The following is a 21,615-nucleotide window of genomic DNA, read 5'->3' on the forward strand; positions in this document are numbered from 1 at the left end:
CTACTTTCAGTCTGACCATATCCAGATGGTTGACAATGGCCAACTTCTTCCCACAAACCTCCAATTTGGCCCCTCCAAATTAAAGGAGGAGGAGGCATGGGAGTCTGGGTCAGCATCAGGGCAACCTGAGAGCTCCGAGGGGGAAGAGGGAATGGAGCTAGCAGAGAGAGAGAGAGAGAGACAGAGGCGGAGCCTGGGCCGTCCGTCAGCCCACAGATGGAGACTCAACAGCCCCCAGGTCTGGAGGTGGCTAATGAGGAAGAGGAGGAACAGCTGGGTCCAGTGCCTGATGGGCGGATGTGCAGAAGACAGAGGAGAGGAGAACAGTGGAAATCTATGGGCCGGTCCTTGGGATTTGTCATGTCCCACTCCTCCTCTGACGATCGGGTCAGGGAAGTCCGTATCAAGCATGGCCACAAAGCCTCTGCAGCTTTGCCAAAGTTCTGTCAGAGTTCTCAGGGCAGGCAGGAGACCAAGATGTGACTTCAGCAATCCAAATTAGATTTTGCCTGACTCAAAGAATGCCAGAAAGCAGATCCTTTATATAGGCCATGGGGTGTGGCTCCATGACTCAGCACTTATCCAGGCCTGCCCCTCCCTTCCTTTTGCTGATGTCGCCTCTCCATTCTCCAGAAGCGTGGATCCCTCCACCCTCCAGCTGCCGGCAATTCCAGCTCGTGACTGGCTTCATACTCCTCATGTTCACATGCTGTGGGGGAGAGGTTTATTTGCTCAGTTTGTCCGGGCATGGTGCCAGGACTGGGGGCTGAAGACATGCCAGACCATTCGTCTTGCTCGGTCTGTCTAGGCATGGTGCCAGGACTGGGGGCTGGAGGCATGCCAGGCCGTTCGTCTTCATTATCCGTCTCTGGCTGAGATGACAGGAGATGAGAGGGGCCTGGCTGCGGAGAGGGGGGCGAGCGAGGCACAACAGGATTGAAGAGCCACTGCTGCTAGAGAGGCCCCACCCTAGCTCTAGGGATAAAAGGCAGGGGGGCGGAGATGAATAGATGTGGCAGACAACTCTTCATCTCCCGGCCGGACAAACTTATTAGCCTGCAGAGATAAACTTTTTGCCGGGATTGTGGGCGCTCCTAATAAAGGAATCCTTTGAGTTCACGTCAGAGGGCTAGTAGTGTTTGGAGAGCTGAGTCAGAACAAAACCCATCTCTGTTCGTGGAGAATTTCCCATTTTTGCTTTCTTGGGTTTGCCATAGCGGAAGTCCTCAACTGTCAGTTAGAATGGTCCCCCGGCCATTAGGGTAGTTAAATGAATCATCACACGACTGACCAGATTTTTTCGGAAATTTTGCGGTGGTCATTAAGTGAAACCCCCACTCTTCATTATTGGGTGCTTTGGCCAAAAAACAAAAAAACAAAAACAGAATTGGAAGCCGGTTTTCAGGAAAAGTATTGTAAATCATGGTCATTTGACTACAGGATGTTGCAAATGGCCATAAATGCAGGCTGATTGCAAAGCACCCAAAATTGGTCCCATGGTCACAGAAGGGTGGTGGCTTACAGAGCTTTGGAAACTAGGTCGTGGATACCTTTTGAGGAGGTCCACCCATCATAATAGAATAGAATAGAACAGAATTCTTTATTGGCCAAATGTGATTGGACACACAAGGAATTTGTCTTGGTGCATATGCTCTCAGTGTACATAAAAGAAAAGATACGTTCATCAAGGTACAACATTTACAACACAAATGATGGTCAATAGAGGCTCTGGTGGCTCAACAGACTAAGACAGTCTGTTATTAACACAGCTGCTTGTAATTACTGCAAGTTCAAATCCCACCAGGCCCAAGGTTGACTCAGCCTTCCGTCCTTTATAAGGTAGGTAAAATGAGGACCCAGATTGTTGGGGGCAATAAGTTGACTTTGTATATAATATACAAAATGGATGAAGACTATTGCTTAACACATTGTAAGCCGCCCTGAGTCTTCGGAGAAGGGCGGAATATAAATTAAAAAAAAAAAAAACTTTGAATGATCAATAAGCAACCTGTTGTAAGTCAAGGATTACCTGCATACTCTATCTGAGGTGTCTCCAACCTCAGCAGCTTTACGGCTAGTGGACTTCAACTCCCAGAATTCCTCAGCCAGCATGTGCTGGCTGAGGAATTCTGGGAGTTGAAGTCCTCCAGACTTAAAGTTGCCAAGATTGGGTCTCCTGCTCTATCTCAGGGGTCTCCAACCTTGGCAGCTTTTAAGCCTGGAGGACTTCAATTCCCAGAATGAAAAGCTGGCAGGGGCTTTCTGGGAGTTGAAGTCCTCCAGGCTTAAAGTTGCCAAGGTTGGAGACCCCTGCTCTATCTCACTTAAGCATCTAAAGATATCTATGGTATCTCCCTTGTTTCAGTTTCGAACCTTCGATCCGTGTAAACAGTTGTGGTGCAGTCATCCGGACAACCCTTATTTCTGCAAGACTAAGAAAGGCCCTCCTCTTGATGGGACAGAATGTGCCACTAGTAAAGTAAGTGGAGATGTGTTGTCCAGTTGAAACAATGCATGTATTTCAAGGGAAACGGGGAAACAGTGAGTTCTAGTCCTGCTTTAGCCGTGAAATTCAGTTGGGTGACTCTGGGCCAGGGGTGAAATCTAAAATCTAAAAATTTTCCCTACTGGTTCTGTGGGCGTGGCTTAATTGGTGGGTGTGGCTTGGTAGTCAGGTGACCTGCTGGGTGTGGCCAATAATAATAACTAATAAAGTACACAAAACAATAAGAGCCCGGAACTGTGTTGGCTTTTTTGGCAGCTGCTGCACACGGCTGGCTCCTATTTAAATGATTGTTCACTAGGACTCCAAGAATGTTTTATTTCTCTTTTTTAATGAAATGACTGTTTCTTTCTCCTCTCAGTGGTGCTATAAAGGTCACTGCATGTGGAAGAACACAAACCAGTTGAAACAAGATGGCGGCTGGGGCGGTTGGACAAAATTTGGCTCCTGCTCCAGGACCTGCGGAACTGGCGTTCGCTTCAGAACACGACAATGCAACAATCCCATGTAAATCGGTTTCCCGCCATTTTTGCAGTTACAGATTTTTTTAAAAAAATTGCATATAGACTGCCATTTGATTCATATAGATCGATAAAGGTGAAGGTTTCCCTCGTTGTTGTGGCTCCCGCCCCTGAACCTGGCCCCATGCCCGAAAGTGCCTTGGAGCCGGGCCTGCTGCCAGAAAGTGACTCAGAGCCGGGCCTTCTGCCAGAAAGTGACTTGGAAAGTGAAGGGGAAGGGCCATCAGGACTTACCTCGGAAGCACCGGCCTCCCTGGCTCAGCTCCAGGAGCCAGTAACAGGCCAGGTGGAAGAGATAAGAGGCCTCCTTCTCCTGACTCTTTCCCCTCCCAGGCCACGCCTGCAGACCCAGCTGACAGCAATCAGGCTTGGCTGAATCCTAGGTTTTGTAGGCAGGAGAGAAGAGAACAACAGAAGCAGGGGAGGAGCAGGCCTAGGAAGTGCTGAGTCATGGAGCCACACCCCACAGGATATAAAAGGCAGCAAGAGCTGGTGTGTATCTTTGTATCAGGCAAATCCACGGATTGACTAGAGCTGAAGGTTGTGACTCACCAGCATCTTGGCAGCTATCGAGGGCTCTTGGCAAATGCTGGCTCTTTTGCTGCCAGAGCTGATAAGAGCCGGCTAATTAAGCCATCGTTCGGACGGAGGCGAGGAGGACACAACACTCATCTAGCTGTGTCCAATGCTACAAGGTGGTGCCCATCTCCATTTATTAGCCGAGGGAGCCAGCATTCTCTGAAGATGGGATATCAATGAATAAATATAAACAACTAAACTGAAAGAAGTTAGCACCGTGTTTCCCCGAAAATAAGACCCTGTCTTATATATATTTTTTGAACCCCGAAATAAGTGTTTGGCCTTATTTTCAGGGATGTCTTATTATTTTGGGGCGCATGGAGCAAGACGGGGCTCCTCTTGCCATCTTACCTGATTTCCAGCTCTGTCTCCCTAACCCTAACCAGAGGAAATGGCGGGGACTAGCTGAGCATGCATTTAAATATTTTCAGGGAGGGCTTATTTTCAAGGGGGGCTTATTTTAGCGCATGCACTGAAAAGCCCGATTGGGCTTATTATCAGGGGATGTCTTATTTTAGAGGAAACAGGATATTGATATACTATGTTTCCCCGAAAATAAGATCCTATCATCTATTGAGCTATCTATCTATCTATCTATCTATCTATCTGTCTGTCTGTCTGTCTGTCTGTCTGTCTGTCTGTCTGTCTGTCTGTCTCTGTACATATATATATGTATGTATGTATGTATGTATGTATGTATGTATGTATGTACATATATATATGTAGGTCTTTGGTTATCCGGGTTTTCTCCCGCGTAAAATTGGAAGTGTTTGGTGGCGTTTCATTCGTCATCTTCAGGCTGGTGTTTTCAGCTTCGTGCTTCTAGCAGCTTCTAGGGCACGAAGCTGAAAACACCAGCCTGAAGATGACGAATGAGACTTCGTCGAAACGTTGCCAAGACACTTCCAATTTTACGCGGGAGAAAACCTGAATAACCAAAGACCTACTTACAAACCTCAGAAAACATATGTGTGTGTGTGTGTGTGTTTGTGTGTGTGTTTGTGTGTGTGTGTGTGTGTGTGTGTGTGTGTATATATGTCATCAAAAAAGGCACCAGGTCTTCTATTTGAGGAGGATGTCCACTGACTCATCTCACTTGCGTGTGTCACCCCCAGCCTCCATTTTACTGTCAGAGGCCTTCAGACCTACTTCTGCGATCAGCAAATTCGACCAAAAAGCTAAAAAAAATTCTGGCAGCAAATAAGAAGCTGGTTAGAAGAGATGCTAATGGTCAAAACAGAGGTCAAACCAGAATTGTTCTTATTGGGCATGATGGATGGCAAATACGATAAACATGTAACCTACTTAACATTGCATACATTAACCGCGGCAAGATTAGCATTTGTTCAAAAATGGAAGTGTAAAGAAATGCCCTCAGAAGAATAGAATAGAATAGAATAGAATAGAATAGAATAGAATAGAATAGAATAGAATAGAATAGAATAGAATAGAATAGAATTTTATTGGCCAAGTGTGATTGGACACACAAGGAATTTGTCTTGGTGCATATGCTCTCAGTGTACATAAAAGAAAAGATACGTTCATCAAGGTACAACATTTACAACACAATTGATGGTCAATATATCAATATAAATCATAAAGATTGCCAGCAACAAGTTATAGTCATACGGTCATAAGTGGAAAGAGATTGGTGATGGGAACTATGAAACGATTAATAGTAGTGCAGATTCAGTAAATAGTCTGACAGTGTTGAGGGAATTATTTGTTTAGCAGAGTGATGGCCTTCGGGAAAAAACTGTTCTTGTGTCTAGTTGTTCTGGTGTGCAGTGCTCTATAGCGTCGTTTTGAGGGTAGGAGTTGAAACAGTTTATGTCCAGGATGCGAGGGATCTGCAAATATTTTCACGGCCCTCTTCTTGATTCGTGCAGTATACAGGTCCTCAATGGAAGGCAGGTTGGTAGCAATTATTTTTTCTGCAGTTCTAATTATCCTCTGAAGTCTGTGTTTTTCTTGTTGGGTTGCAGAACCGAACCAGACAGTTATAGAGGTGCAAATGACAGACTCAATAATTCCTCTGTAGAACTGAATCAGCAGCTCCTTGGGCAGTTTGAGCTTACTGAGTTGGCGCAGAAAGAACATTCTTTGTTGTCCTTTTTTAATGATGTTTTTGATGTTAGCTGTCCATTTGAGATCTTGCGATATGATAGAACCCAGAAATTTGAAGGTTTCTAGAAGAAGAAGTAATAAGCAAAATTTACAATTGTGGAGAGATGGACAGACTTACTTTAGAACTCAAAGGCAAAAGCAAATCAAGGTACTACTATGAGGTCTGGAGTAATTTCTACGACTGGCTTGATAGGAGGAAGAATGCCAAAAACAAGAGATAATGAATGTCTGGAAATGTATATATCAACATATATTGTGAGGGTATAATAGATTTATTAAATATGCATATAGTTGTAGGGGTAGTAGTAATATAGTATATTCTTGATATATAAGGAATTAGGAGATATGTAAATTTGTATATAGACTGAGGAACGTATGATATAGTGACTTGAACTTGATGTCAATGTTAGAAACTAGAGACGTAGAGCAATGTCCATTGTTTTTGTTTGTTTTTAAAACCAATAATTTTTTTCTATTAAAAAAAATTTGCAATCGACAAATTCAGCAAGGCTTTGGATCAATCCAGAACTCTGTTATCAGCTACAGAGGCCTTCAGGAATATCTTGCCAGGTTTGCTGGCTGCAGAAGAAATGGGCCGGCAAAGCATGTGCCAGGCTGTGCGAGGCCTGGCTGCAACTATCCAAAGCTTTGCTGGCTGGGGAATTCTGGGAGTTGAAGTCCACCAGGCTTAAAGTTGTCAAGGTTGGAGACCCCTGCCCTGGAGTATTCGGGGTCTTAATTAGGGCTTAATTTGGGAGTAGGGCTTATATTGGACGCACGTATAAAGATTCAAGCTAGGACTTACTTTCTGAGTAGTTTCAGGGAAATACGGTCCTATATTATTAAATTCTGAACTAATACCCTTGAAATGTTGTTGAGCTCCCTTTGATCTCACCTGCTCAGATCGATAGGAATCCCATCCGCCACAAAAATAGCCTTGGTATTTCGACGTGGAAGAGTTGAGGAACTGTAGTTAAATCCCGATTCATTTTGATTCTGTTCCTCGTTTTTTTTTCCCCTCCCTCCCAGGCCTCTGAATGGGGGTCAAGACTGCTCCGGTATCAACTTTGAGTATCAGTTGTGTAACTTGGATGAATGTCCGAAGCTTTACGAAGATTTCCGAGCCCAACAGTGTCAACAACGCAACTCCCATTTCGAATATCAAAACAGCAAACACCATTGGCTTCCATATGAGCACCCAGATGGTAAGCAGTGATTTGTCTCTGTTTATGTTCTTCTGTGAGAGAAAATGATTTAAATGTCACAAAGAAGCGGGGGGGGGATGTAGTATACTTACTGACATATTATTGACTTCTTCCCAACAACTTGTCCTTTTCAAAATATCAGAAAACTTGTTCTAAAGTGAATTATTTCATGAAGGGCAGGGTTGAAATGCTATCGGTTCGCTCCGGTTCAAGCGAACCAGTAGTGATAAAAACTACTGGTTCAGGCGAACCGGTAGGAAAAAAAAACCTACCAGTTCGGGTGAACCTGTAGTTAAAAAATGATACCGGTTTGTACGAACTGGTATTTCCGACGATCAGCTGTGCCATGCGGTTTATATTTGCTAGAAAGCAGGAAATTCTGCTTTCTAGTGAAGCTAAATCACGCGACACAGCTGTCGTCCCCATCGCATTCTACTTACCTAAGGAAGTTTCTTTTTCCGTGCTAAGAGTGTGTTTGGTGCGCATGTGTGTGCAGCATGTTTTTGGTGCATGCTGCGCATACTGCACATGCACGCACACAGCACGTGTTTGGCACGCACCACACATGCACGGACAGTGAACCAGTGGCGATCTGCGGTTCACCACTGATGAAGGGTAACCATAATCAGGTTTTGTGCAATAGCCAACAACCAGGTAAATACCCTTACAAATCAATCCTTAATCTTTGAATAGAATAGAATAGAATAGAATAGAATAGAATAGAATTTTTATTGGCCAAGTGTGATTGGACACACAAGGAATTTGTCTTGGTGCATATGCTCTCAGTGTACATAAAAGAAAAGATACGTTCATCAAGGTACAACATTTACAACACAATTGATGATCAATATATCAATATAAATCATAAGGATTGCCAGCAACAAAGTTACAGTCATACAGTCGTAAGTGGAAAGAGATTGGTGATGGGAACGATGAGAAGATTAATAGTAGTGCAGATTTAGTAAATAGTTTGACAGTGTTGAAGGAGTTATTTGTTTAGCAGAGTGATGGCCTCCGGGAAAAAACTGTTCTTGTGTCTAGTTGTTCTGGTGTGCAGTGCTCCATAGCATCGTTTTGAGGGTAGGAGTTGAAACAGTTTATGTCCTGGATGTGAGGGATCTGTAAATATTTTCAAGGCCCTCTTCTTGGTTCGTGCAGTATACAGGTCCTCAATGGAAGGCAGGTTGGTAGCAATTATTTTTTCTGCAGTTCTAATTATCCTCTGAAGTCTGTGTTTTTCTTGTTGGGTTGCAGAACCGAACCAGACAGTTATAGAGGTGCAAATGACAGACTCAATAATTCCTCTGTAGAACTGAATCAGCAGCTCCTTGGGCAGTTTGAGCTTACTGAGTTGGCGCAGAAAGAATACAAACTTACTCAGCTGAGTTCAATATGTCTTTTATTCCACAGCAGTAACTGTAGCAAATAAATTTTGTTGTTCATTGAAAAAATACTCTAGTATTGTTTAGCCAAGAGAGAGAAAAGGAGTTAGAACATAAAGAGAAAGAACACATAGAGGTGCAGTAAATGAAGTATAGAAAGAAACAAAAATGCATCGAAAATGAATAAATTCTAATTTCTTTTAATACAGATGTACATAAAACTTGAGTTCAACTCTTGGTCTACAGGTACAATGTAGCCTCCATTTTTAAAATATTCAGCAAATACTACTGATATCCGATCCATATGAGCTCTATTTCTTTGTGCCAAAAGTTCAACATTGCTATTAAATGTAGCCAATTTTGTCTAATCAGAGTTTTGACATCCCAGCTGTCTCCATCAGTCTTATGAAGAACATTTTTTAGTAATTTTACAGAAGGGACGGAGGGAGGGGAAGAAGGGAGGGAAGGAAAGAGGAGGGAGGGAGGGAGGGAGGGAAGGAAAGAAGAAGGGAAGGAAGGAGGGGTGAGGAAGGAGAAAGGCTTTCCTGGGAGAGAAGGAGGGAGGGAGGGTGGGAGGGAGGGAGGAAGGAAGGAAGGAAGGAAGGAAGGAAAGAAGGAAGGAAGGAAGGAAGGAAGGAAGGAAGGAAGGAAGGAAGGAAGGAAGGTTCCGCCGGGAACTTTTCCACCGGGGACTGAAAACTTATTTATTTATACAAGCGGGACTGGCCTGATTTTTAAATTCTAAATTTTAAATTTTAAACTTTTAATGGTAATTTTATTGGATATTTTATATGGTCAATTGACGGTCTTAATTTCGGCCTTGTATTGAATAAGCTTTTTAATTTTTATTTTAATATGTATATTAACTGTTTTAAATGAAGGCTGTACACCGCCCTGAGTCCTTCGGGAGAAGGGCGGTATAAAAGTTTGATTAATAAATAAAAATAAATAAATAAATAAGGAAGGAGAGGTGAGGGAGGAGGAAGGCCTTCCTGGGAGGGAGGGAGAGAGGGAGGGAGGGAGAAAGGAAGGAAGGAATAGAGAGGGAGGAAGGGGAAATTCTGGTATTGCTTCAAGGGAACCACATTTCACACAAACCAGAACAACTTTTTCCCCACAATGAAACGTTCAGTTTCAAAATCTCTTCCCATGAAAGTTAGGAATATTCTAAAAATGGAGATGTAGCGAATAAATAGCTAGATACGTAATGTGCATTTGTTCGATGTTCATTCCAAAGCTGTCGCCAAATGCCACATTGTGTAGTAAAATTGTAAATCGTTCCCGGCCTAAAAGCCACCAAAGCAGTGCTATTTTGTCTGCTCTCTGTAGCCACCAAGAGATGTCAACTCTACTGCCAGTCCAAAGAGACCGGTGGCATTGCTTACATGAAACAACTGACCCACGATGGGACTCGCTGTTCATACAAAGACCCCTTCAGTATATGCGTCCGTGGAGAATGTGTGGTAAGTGATCGTCATTCTATAAACTTCGGTTGTTCAGGCTTGATCTAGGGACACCTCACAAAAACTCTTAAGATGTACGTAGAAGATATTCACTTAACATGGATATTTTAGAAAAATAAGGGCAAAACGTTTCTTAACCAAAAGCTAAAACGGCCACGTCAAAAATAGAAATGAGGTACAGGTAGTCCTTGACTCACAACCATTTGTTTAGTGACCATTTGAAGTTGAACACTGAAAGGTCGCCAGTTCAGCGGTTCGAATCCCTAGTGCTGCGTAACGGGGTGAGCTCCCGTTACTTGTCCCAGCTTCTGCCAACCTAGCAGTTCGAAAGCATGTAAAAAATGCGAGTAGAAAAATAGGGACCACCTTTGATGGGAAGGGAACAGTGTTCCGTGCGCCTTTGGCGTTGAGTCATGCCGGCCACATGACCACAGAGACATCTTCGGACAGCGCTGGCTCTTCAGCTTTGAAACGGAGATGAGCACTGCCCCCTAGAGTTGGGAATGACTAGCACATATGTGTGAGGGGAACCTTTACCTTTACCTTACTAAGCAAAACCAGGCAATCAATCAATCTTCAACTATAACAGGAAGCACACACGGAGAGAAATACACGGAGAGATAATACCCGGAGGGAGAAACTGCCCTCACAGGGCCTCTCTTATATAGACAGCCTCTTAAAGTGATAACCCTGCTGACTCATGCTCATTGCATCATCATTTCAGTTTACAGCCTTACAGCAGCTGGTCAGCTATTAAATCATCATTACCTTAACAAAAACCCTATAATGTCGGAGCACCCGCAGCTTCTAGAGGCCAACAGTAGTAAGATGAATCGGATGCTATGCACCTTCTTGACCCAGGATTTAGGCTAAGATAATGAATAGCTGTTCTGACCCAGCTCCCCAAACATGAACTCAAAAGATTCTTTTATTAGGAGTGTCGGAAGCCCCGGTAAAAAAAAAAAATTCTCTCTCAGGCTAACAAGTCTGTCCAGCTGGAAGATGAATAGTTGTCTGCCACACTAATTCATCTCCACCCCCTGCCTTTTATCCCCAGAGCTGGGGTGGGGCTTCACTAGCAGAGGTGGTTCTTCCATCCCAAGGACCGGCCCATAGATTTCCACTGCTCTCCTCTCCTCTGCTTTCTGTGCCTCTGCGCCTGAGACACTGGACCCAGCTGTTCCTCTTCTTCCTCATCAGCCACTTCCAGACCTGGGGGCTTTTGACTCTCCATCTGAAGACTGACGGATGGCCCAGGTTCCACCTCTGTCTCTCTCTGCCAGCTCCATTCCCTCTTCCCCCCTCGGAGCTCTCAGGTTGCCTTGATGCTGACCTTGACTCCCATGTCTCCTCCTCCTCCTCTGATTTGGCTGCTGGAGGAGCTGGCGGCCGACAGGCCACAACAATAGCATCAGGAACTGATACATTTCCATGTGGTGATGCAGTGGTTAGAATGTAGTATTGCAGGGCTAACTTTGCCAGGAGTTCGATCCTGACCGGTTTAAGGTTGACTCAGCCTTCCATCTTTCCGAGGTTTGTAAAATGAGGACCCAGTTTGTTGGGGGGCGATATGTTGACTTTGCAAACCACTTAGGGCTGTAAATGACTATGAAGCAGTATGTAAGTCTAAGTGCTATTTCTATTGCTACGTTTTCATCCGCATTTTCTTACTTCTCTTCGTTCTACTGATCTGCTTCTCTTGGCAGAAAGTTGGTTGCAACAGAGAGATTGGATCCAACAAAGCTGAAGACAAGTGTGGAGTGTGTGGAGGAGACAATTCACATTGCCGGACGGTGAAAGGGATCTTCACCAGAACCCCTAAAAAATCTGGTAAGGATAACCCATCTCCCTTATTAGTTTCTAAGTTGCATTTTAATGATTCAAACGGGCATTTGATCAAGAATGCTGTAGGACAGGAGTGTCAAACTCGATTTTATCAGGGTTGTATTTGACCTCAGGGGCCAGGGTGGGTGTGGCCAGGGTGGGCGTGGCCAGCTGACATCACTTGTGTTGGGGGCGTCTGTAGTAGCCCGAGCGCTCTGCCAGCAAAAATGGCCCCCGAGCTCCATTTTCAGCCGTGACAACTTCCTGCCGCCCTCTGCCAGCGAAAACAGAGCTCCATTTTCACTGGCAGAGGCACCAGACCTTTACTGTTTCTAGGCCGGCCCCACAGGCCAGATCTAAACACTGCACGGGCCTAATCTGGCCCCCAAGCCTTGAGTTTGACACCCCTACTGTAGGAGAAGGAATACAGGAAACAGGGGGTGGAGTTAAAAGAGGGATCAGCCTGGAATCTCTACATAGTCACAAGCAAATTAAAATCCATCCTCCCTTGAATTTCATTGACCCTCTTACTATTAGTTGAAAAAAAAAATCCTCTGTATACATTTTTAGATAGATAGATAGATAGATAGATAGATAGATAGATAGATAGATAGATAGATAGATAGATAGATAGATAGATTGATTGATTGATTGATTTGAATTCTTTATTGGCCAAGTGTGATTGGACACACAAGGAATTTGTCTTTGGTGCATAGGCTCTCAGTGTACATAAAAGAAAATATACATTCGTCAAGAATCATAAGGTTAAAACACTTAATAATAGTCATAGGGAACAAATAAGCAATCATAGCATAGCATAGCATAGCATAGCATAGCATAGCATAGCATAGCATAGCATAGCATAGCATAGAATAGAATAGAATAGAATAGAATAGAATAGAATAGAATAGAATTCTTTATTGGCCAAGTGTGATTGGACAAGGAATTTGTCTTTGGTGCATACACTCTCAGTGTACATAAAAGAAAAGATACCTTCATCAAGAATCATAAGGTACAACACTTAATGATAGTCATAGGGTACAAATAAACAATTTGAAAAACACTGATTTTAGAACTTAGATCTCCTTAGTATCTGTCTAGTATCTTAACCACTATGCTACACTGGCAATCGGTACTTTTAGCTCATATTATGCTTAATCGATTTCATTTGAGATAGAACAATGGGAAAATCAAAACTGAGATTTCCAATTGGTCATGGAAAGATGTAGAAGCAGAAGCAAATTTTGTGAAGTTTTCATATTTATCCGAATTCATGATAGTTGTAGAATTCTCCATTGATCAAGTTAAACAGACACAATTTTAATGCAAAAAAAAAAAATTTTTTTTGTTCATACTCAGCGATTGAGGATTTATCCTTTGGAGACCTGCAACCAAATAGTTTTATCTTCATTTTTAAATTATTTTATTTTATTCTTTTGAAAAATCCTCCAAAAAGTCTAACTTCTTCCAACAGGGAAACAATTAAGCAAGAGGTGTCAAAACGAACTCAAGTATCTGGAAAATGAAATCTGCAAGTATCCACTTGATTTTTTTCCTTAGTCTTAACTTTTATTGACTGTGTTGTTTTAAAAAAAAATATTGCTCCAACACGGAGCAAAATACTTAAAATAGTGTTGGAGTGCAGATAATACATTTGATCACAAAGCTCATACCAAGACATAGTCAATGAAAACTCAAGACTTTGGCCACTTGATCATTAACAAAAACTGTTCTGCTTAAGGGAAGACAAGAGCTGCATTTACTTTGCCCAAAGGAACTCGTGGTGTTTTTGTTTCTGAAACCAGAGTCTCAAAAAATATCCTGGGTAAGTTTTTTGTCCCATTGCAGGACGACGGCATCCATAGCTGCTCTTAATCCCTCGTCGTTGCTTCCTTCCTCATTGCAGGCAGACACTTACAAGAACTACCAAAAAAAAAAAAGACAAATGTTTTATGCTTTCTGTGGCAATTTCTCCCGAGAGAAAGTTCCATGATTAAAATTCTGCACTGGGGTTTCTGCGTTTCATACTGTTGGAAGAAAATCCTGGGTTTGAATCGGGGGTGAAATCCAAATATTTTTACTACCGGTTCTGTGGGCGTGGCTTGGTGGGCGTGGTGTGGCTTCGTGGGCGTGGCAGGGGAAGGTTACTGCAAAATCCCATCGACCTGTGCACTCCCATATGGAGGGCCTCCTTAGGGTGCCGTCAGTCAAACAATGTTGACTGGCGACCCCCAGGGGGAGGGCCTTCTCTGTGGGGGCACCTGCCCTCTGGAATGAGCTGCCTCCAGGGATACGACAACTCCCTGACCTCTGGACCTTCCGTCGCGAGCTGAAGACTTTCTTGTTTTCCCACGCAGGGCTGGCTTAAAGTAATTTTAATTAGGGGTATAATATTATGGTTTTATTATAGTTTTTAAAGTTCTGTTTCGGCCTTTAATTGAATCAGATTTTTAAAAGTGTCTTAATTTTTGTGTAATTGTGTTTTATTTTGGCTGTAAACCGCCCTGAGTCCTTCGGGAGAAAGGCGATAAATAAATAAATAAATAAATAAATAAATAAATAAATAAATAAATAAATAAATAAATAAATAAATAAATAAATAAATCTCCATTCCCACCCCACTCCAGGGGACGGATACTGCAAAATCCCCATTCCCACCCCACTCTGGGACCAGCCAGAGGTGACATGTGCCAGTTCTCCGCACTACTCAAAATTTCTGCTACCGGTTCTCCAGAACCTGTCAGAACCTGCTGGATTTCACCCCTGGTTTGAATCCAGTCTGAGTTGCAAATAAACACACTGGCTAGCTGCTTGAAGAGGAAGGTAGTTTTATTCGACAGCTTAACGTGGAATACGGTTACGAGATTAGAATGCTGAAAGTTATTATAGGAGAAGAAGTGGCAGAACCTGGGATGGAGGTAAAAGAGGGATCAGTCTAGAACAGGGGTTTTAAACTCAAGGTCCGCGGGCCGATGGCTGAGGGATTCTGGGAGTTGAAGTCCTCCAGGCTTAAAATTGCCACGGTTGGAGACCCCTGATCTACACCAACTGTCCTTGACCCTTATCTAATTCCAAGGAGCATTTGAATGTTATTTTTTTAAATTTGCATTTATATCCCGCCCTTCTCCGAAGACTCAGGGCGGCTTACACTATGTCAAGCAATAGTCTTCATCCATTTGTATATTATATACAAAGTCAACTTTATTGCCCCCAACAATCTGGGTCCTCATTTTACCTACCTTATAAAGGATGGAAGGCTGAGTCAACCTTGGACCTGGTGGGGATTGAACCTGCAGTAATTGCAGGCAGCTGCTGTTAATAACAGACTGTCTTTAAAGATTTCCCATGGATCAGAAGTAGGTTTGATGCATGACCTGGCTGAAATGTATGTTTGGGTCATAGGAGCTTTTACCTTCCAACAATATACATGGGTTTTGAAAGAATTATCCCCATGGTGGGGTTTTCATTAGGGATGAAATGCTCCTGGTTCGGACCGGATCATCCAATCCAGTAGCGATGGCGGCGGGTGGTTCAAAGAATCGATAGCAAAAATCCCTCCCCACCCCGCATGCCCAGCTGAGCCGCACGTTCATCAGTGGTTTTTTTTTTCTTTTAAAAGCATTTTTTCTTCAGCCGAAAAAATGCTTTTAAAAGTAAACAAAAAAAAGCCTCTGATGATCGTGCGGCTCAGCTGGGATCATCTGAACCTTTTAAAAGCATTTTTTCTTTTTCCTTTTTTGTTAAAAAAAATGCTTTTAAAAGGTTCTGGCGATCAGGCAACTCAGCTGGAATTGTCAGAACCCTTTAAAAGCTTTTAAAAGGCTCCTCTGGCGATCCCAGCTGAGTTGCCTGATCGTCAGAGGGTTTTAAAAGCATTTTTTCTTCGGCCGAAAAAATGCTTTTAAAAGTAAAAAAAAAAACTCTGATGATCACGCAGCTCAGCTGGGATCATCTGAACCTTTTAAAAGCATTTTTTCCTCAACTTCTTCAGCTGAAGAGGTTGTTAAAAAAATGCTTTTAAAAGGTTCTGACAATCAGGTAACTCAGCTGGAATCGTCAGAACCCTTTAAAAGCTTTAAAAAGGCTCCTCTGGCGATCCCAGCTGAGTTGCCTGATCGTCAGAGGCTTTTAAAAGCATTTTTTTCTACAACCTCTTCAGCCGAAGAGGTTGTAGAAAAAAATGCTTTTAAAAGTAAAAAAAAAAAGTTGGCCACACCCACCCAGTCACATTACCACCCCCCCCACACACACACCAAGCCACGCCCACAGAACCGGTAGTCAAAAATTTTACATTTCACCCCTGGTTTTCATCCATGAAACATAGGAAGCACAAATATTTCATCTAAATGATCTCACTGTTATGACTTTCAGAGAGCAGAAACAAAGTAAGGGTCTTGCAGGGACCTTTTCTTGTCTTATCCTTCTCCATGTAGAGTTGGGGACGGTAAGGCAACCTGGTCCTCAAACTGCAGGTCTTTCTATCTTCTCATTTAATGGTCAAAGACCTATGGATGCGCCCCGATCTTCAATGGGATTTATCTCCACTTGCAACTAACTAATGCCAGCCAATTGTTTTTTTCTTTCCCTTTGTCCCTTTTCTTCTCCTCTTCCTTTCTTCTTCGCCGTCTCCCAATGTCTCACATGCCAAAGGGTACCTTAAGATGTTTGACGTCCCGGCGGGTGCTCGACATGTGACGGTCCAAGAAGATGAGGCTTCCCCTCACATTCTTGGTAAGTGCTTCTCTGCGTAGTCTTGGCCATCATGCCAAGAGAGCTGATGCCAAAGTTTTCTCGTTTTAGAAGCTGTGGGCGTGGTTGCCTAGGGGTAGTCATATGCATGTCTTTAAAAGCTCATGAATTCAGTGTATATTTCAAAGTATATTATTTTCACGAGTAAAACTTCCGCCAAGGCAGGCACGCAATTCAGTTAATAACAATCGGAATAGCACTTAGACTTATATACCGCTTCACAGTGTTTGACAGCCCTCTCTAAGCTGTTTACAGTATCAGCATGTTGCCCCCGACAGCCTGGGTCCTCATTTTAACGACCTTGGAAGGACGGAAGGCTGAGTCAACCTTGAGCCGGTGAGACTCGAACTTGTCGAAAGGCTGGCAGCCGGCAAGCAGCAGAAGTAACTTGCAATACTGCCCTCTAACCACTGCGCCACCGTGGCTCTTAATTGCTGTAATGGTTTTGTCTTGCGCTCACAAGAGTTTCTATCTAAGCTAGTTTCTATGTGAATCTTCACTTCCGTATTTTCTGGAACACTTTGAGTGATGGATTACTTATTCAACTATTTATTTTGTTAGGTTTATCATCTATCCACTAACAGATGCTTTTTTGGGGGGGGGGCAGGAATTGGTTAGAAACCCCACCTCTTTAAAAAAAGTGTCACTCAAAGAAAGAGCCAGTTTAGCCATTCACCGGGAGACTGTGAATTCTAGTCCCACCTTAGGCATGAAAGCTGGCTGGGTAACTTTGGCCCAATCACCAGGAGACTGTGAATTCTAGTCCCACCTTAGGCATGAAAGCTGGCTGGGTAACTTTGGCCCAATCACCAGGAGACTGTGAATTCTAGTTCCACCTTAGGCATGAAAGCTGGCTGGGTAACTTTGGCCCAATCACCAGGAGACTGTGAATTCTAGTTCCACCTTAGGCATGAAAGCTGGCTGGGTAACTTTGGCCCAATCACCAGGAGAGTGTGAATTCTAGTCCCATCTTAGGCATCAAAGCTGGCTGGGTAACTTTGGCCCAATCACCAGGAGACTGTGAATTCTAGTTCCACCTTAGGCATGAAAGCCTAAGGATTTTAAGGGTTTATATCGGGTTTGACCGTTTTAGTCAATTTGGCCTGTTAAATATTTCGTTTTAAATGTATTTTAAATCTGGGATTTATGTGTATTTATGTGTTTTAAATAAGGCTGTACACCACCCTGAGTCCTTCAGGAGAAGGGCGATATAAAAATTTAATAAATAAATAAATAAATAAAGCTGGCTGGGTAACTTTGGCCCAATCACCAGAAAGCTGGCTGGGTAACTTTGGCCCAATCACCAGGAGACTGTGAATTCTAGTTCCACCTTAGGCATGAAAGCCTAAGGGTTTTAAGGGTTTATATCGGGTTTGACCGTTTTAGTCAATTTGGCCTGTTAAATATTTCGTTTTAAATGTATTTTAAATCTGGGATTTATGTGTATTTATGTGTTTTAAATAAGGCTGTACACCGCCCTGAGTCCTTCGGGAGAAAGGCGGTATATAAATTTAATAAATAAATAAATAAATAAAGCTGGCTGGGTAACTTTGGCCCAATCACCAGGAGACTGTGAATTCTAGTCCCACCTTAGCTATGAAAGCTGGCTGGGTAACTTTGGCCCAATCACCAGGAGACTGTGAATTCTAGTCCCACCTTAGCTATGAAAGCTGGCTGGGTAACTTTGGCCCAATCACCAGGAGACTGTGAATTCTAGTTCCACCTTAGGCATGAAAGCCTAAGGGTTTTAAGGGTTTATATCGGGTTTGACCGTTTTAGTCAATTTGGCCTGTTAAATATTTTGTTTTAAATGTATTTTAAATCTGGGATTTATGTGTATTTATGTGTTTTAAATAAGGCTGTACACCACCCTGAGTCCTTCGGGAGAAGGGCGGTATATAAATTTAATAAATAAATAAATGAATGAATAAAGCTGGCTGGGTAACTTTGGCCCAATCACCAGGAGACTGTGAATTCTAGTTCCACCTTAGGCATGAAAGCCTAAGGGTTTTAAGGGTTTATATCGGGTTTGACCGTTTTAGTCAATTTGGCCTGTTAAATATTTCGTTTTAAATGTATTTTAAATCTGGGATTTATGTGTATTTATGTGTTTTAAATAAGGCTGTACACCACCCTGAGTCCTTCGGGAGAAGGGCGGTATAAAAATTTAATAAATAAATAAATAAATAAAGCTGGCTGGGTAACTTTGGCCCAATCACCAGGAGACTGTGAATTCTAGTTCCACCTTAGCTATGAAAGTTGTCTGGGTGTCTTTGGACCAGTCACACTCTCTCAGCCCAACTTACCTCACACGGTTGTTGTGGGGAAAATAAGAGGAAGAAGGCGCGTGGGATATGTTCACCACCTTGAGTTATTTGTAAAAATAATAAAGGTGAGAAATAAACTAAGTAAATAAATCAAAATATGGAAGCACTGAGAAGTTCTAGATCGTCCCCCAAACAAAGAAGTTCTTGGCATCAAGCAGCTATATCACATAGATGAAACTTTTCGTCTTCGCTTTGAAGAAAGAAAAATTAAAATTGCCATCTTAACATAACATAATAACAGAGTTGGAAGGGATCTTGGAGGTCTTCTAGTCCAACCCCCTACCAAGGCAGGAAACCCTACACCATTTCAGACAAATGGCTATCCAACATTTTCTTAAAAATTTCCAGTGTTGGAGCATTTACAACTTCTACAGGCAAGTTGTTCCACTGATTAATTGTTCTAACTGTCAGGAAATTTCTCCTTAGTTCTAAGTTGCTTCTCTCCTTGATTAGTTTCCACCCATTGCTTCTTGTTCTACCCTCAGGTGCTTTGGAGAATAGTTTGACTCCCTCTTCTTTTTGGCAACCCCTGAGATATTGGAAGACTGCTATCATGTCTCCCCTAGTCCTTTTTTTCATTAAACTAGACATACCCAGTTCCTGCAACCGTTCTAGCCTCCAGTCCCCTAATCATCTTTGATGCTCTTCTCTGCATTCTTTCTAGAGTCTCAACATCCTTTTTACATTGTGGCGACCAAAACTGAATGCAGTATTCCAAGTGTGGCCTTGCCAAGGCCTTATAAAGTGGTATTAACACTTCACGTGAACTTGATTCTATCCCTCTGTTTATGCAGCCCAGAAATGTGTTGGCTTTTTTTGGCAGCTGCTGCACACTGCTGGCTCATATCTAAATGGTTGTCCACTAGGACTCCAAGATCCCTCTCACAGTTACTACTATTGAGCAAGGTACCACATATACGGTACCTGTGCATCTTGCCTATGAAGAGTTGACCACTTATTGCCTTTTGTTGCTTTTAGCCATTAAGAACCAAGCCACTGGCCACTACATCCTAAATGGCAAAGGGGAACGATCCACTTCTCGTTCCTTCATCGACTTTGGCTTAGAATGGGAATACCACATAGAAGATGGTATAGAAACCCTTCAGACAGATGGGCCTCTGCATGATGCTATCCTTGTTCTGGTAAGTCATGCTATGTTTGTTTCCCCATAAGCTTAACAGAGTCTATCTTTCTGCCCCAAAGAACTATAAATTTCAATACAAAGTCATCAGCTCTAGAATAGAATAGAATAGAATAGAATAGAATAGAATAGAATAGAATAGAATAGAATAGAATAGAATAGAATTTTATTGGCCAAGTGTGATTGGACACACAAGGAATTTGTCTTGGTGCATATGCTCTCAGTGTACATAAAAGAAAAGATACGTTCATCAAGGTACAACATTTACAACACAATTGATGGTCAATATATCAATATAAATCATAAGGATTGCCAGCAACAAGTTATAGTCATACAGTCATAAGTGGAAAGAGATTGGTGATGGGAACTATGAGAAGATTAATAGTAGTGCAGATTCAGTAAATAGTTTGACAGTGTTGATGGAATTATTTGTTTAGCAGAGTGATGGCCTTCGGGAAAAAACTGTTCTTGTGTCTAGTTGTTCTGGTGTGCAGTGCTCTATAGCGTCGTTTTGAGGGTAGGAGTTGAAACAGTTTATGTCCAGGATGCGAGGGGTCTGTAAATATTTTCACGGCCCTCTTCTTGATTCGTGCAGTATACAGGTCCTCAATGGAAGGCAGGTTGGTAGCAATTATTTTTTCTGCAGTTCTAATTATCCTCTGAAGTCTGTGTTTTTCTTGTTGGGTTGCAGAACCGAACCAGACAGTTATAGAGGTGCAAATGACAGACTCAATAATTCCTCTGTAGAACTGAATCAGCAGCTCCTTGGGCAGTTTGAGCTTACTGAGTTGGCGCAGAAAGAACATTCTTTGTTGTCCTTTTTTAATGATGTTTTTGATGTTGGCTGTCCATTTTAGATCTTGCGATATGATAGAACCTAGAAATTTAAAGGTTTCTACTGTTGATACTGTGTTGTCTAGTATTGTGAGAGGTGGAAGTATGGAAGGGTTTCTCCTAAAGTCTACCACCATTTCTACAGTTTTGAGTGTGTTCAGTTCCAGATTGTTTTGGTTGCACCACAAGGCTAGTCGTTCGATGTTATTCCCAGAAGTCTTTCCCATTAAAAAATAATGGCAATTTTTGAAGAGGATGAATCTCAGTCTTGACCTAATCTATTAAGGGACACATTAAGAGGTGCGGTGGCCCAGTGGCTTAATGACTTTGGAGATGGTCTCAGCTCCAGCAGTTCGAGCCCAAGCACTTGCATGACAGGGTGAGTGCACCTGTCACTCACCTCAGCTTCTGTCCACCTAACAGTTTGAAAGCATGTTCTGTGCGAGAAGATAGATAGGTGTTGTTGTGACCGAGGCTCAAGTAGTGATTACCAAACACAATTCAGTCCTGAACAAACTTATTTTATTAAAACAGCTGAGAATTAATCCATTCTCAGCTTAGTCCAAAAAAAATTCTTTATAAACAGTCCTTCGGCCTTATCACCAACCTTTGTTGTCTTTGGCAATGTGCCAAAGGCTTTTCGTGGCAAACCCCCCACAAAGTTCAGGAGACGCTGACAAGGAGCAATGGAATTCAACATTGCTTTTCCACAAAGAACCCAACGGCTCATTGCTGCTCTTTTAAGCCTTATGGGAGTGGCCAATCATCTCCTGGCCTTACTCCCGAGTCGTCCTTTTTGCTTCAGCTGCTCTTGCCTTCTGGAAGCTCTTTGCATGCGTACACTAGGAACAGGCTCCTTCTGTTCCTCTGCCTCTCTGCTGTCTACCTCTGGAGGCTCCGGAATCTGTGTATCGCTCCCAGATGGCCCTGGCCCCATCTCTGCCTCCGATGCAGAGCCCT

General features: G+C 42.8%; 1 protein-coding gene across 1 annotated transcript in view; it reads left to right on the plus strand.

The window, feature by feature from the left end:
• ADAMTS3 (ADAM metallopeptidase with thrombospondin type 1 motif 3) overlaps positions 1-21,615 on the plus strand; it is a 176,757-nt gene that overhangs the window by 134,713 nt on the left and 20,429 nt on the right. Inside the window, exons 11-17 of the mRNA XM_058192902.1 lie at positions 2,366-2,479; positions 2,865-3,010; positions 6,760-6,935; positions 9,647-9,780; positions 11,487-11,610; positions 16,255-16,335; positions 19,659-19,822. Coding sequence (XP_058048885.1) covers positions 2,366-2,479; positions 2,865-3,010; positions 6,760-6,935; positions 9,647-9,780; positions 11,487-11,610; positions 16,255-16,335; positions 19,659-19,822 — 939 coding nt within the window. The remainder of the gene's footprint in view (positions 1-2,365; positions 2,480-2,864; positions 3,011-6,759; positions 6,936-9,646; positions 9,781-11,486; positions 11,611-16,254; positions 16,336-19,658; positions 19,823-21,615) is intronic.

The sequence above is a fragment of the Ahaetulla prasina genome, chromosome 8 (assembly GCF_028640845.1).
Source record: "Ahaetulla prasina isolate Xishuangbanna chromosome 8, ASM2864084v1, whole genome shotgun sequence".
NCBI lineage: Eukaryota > Metazoa > Chordata > Lepidosauria > Squamata > Colubridae > Ahaetulla > Ahaetulla prasina.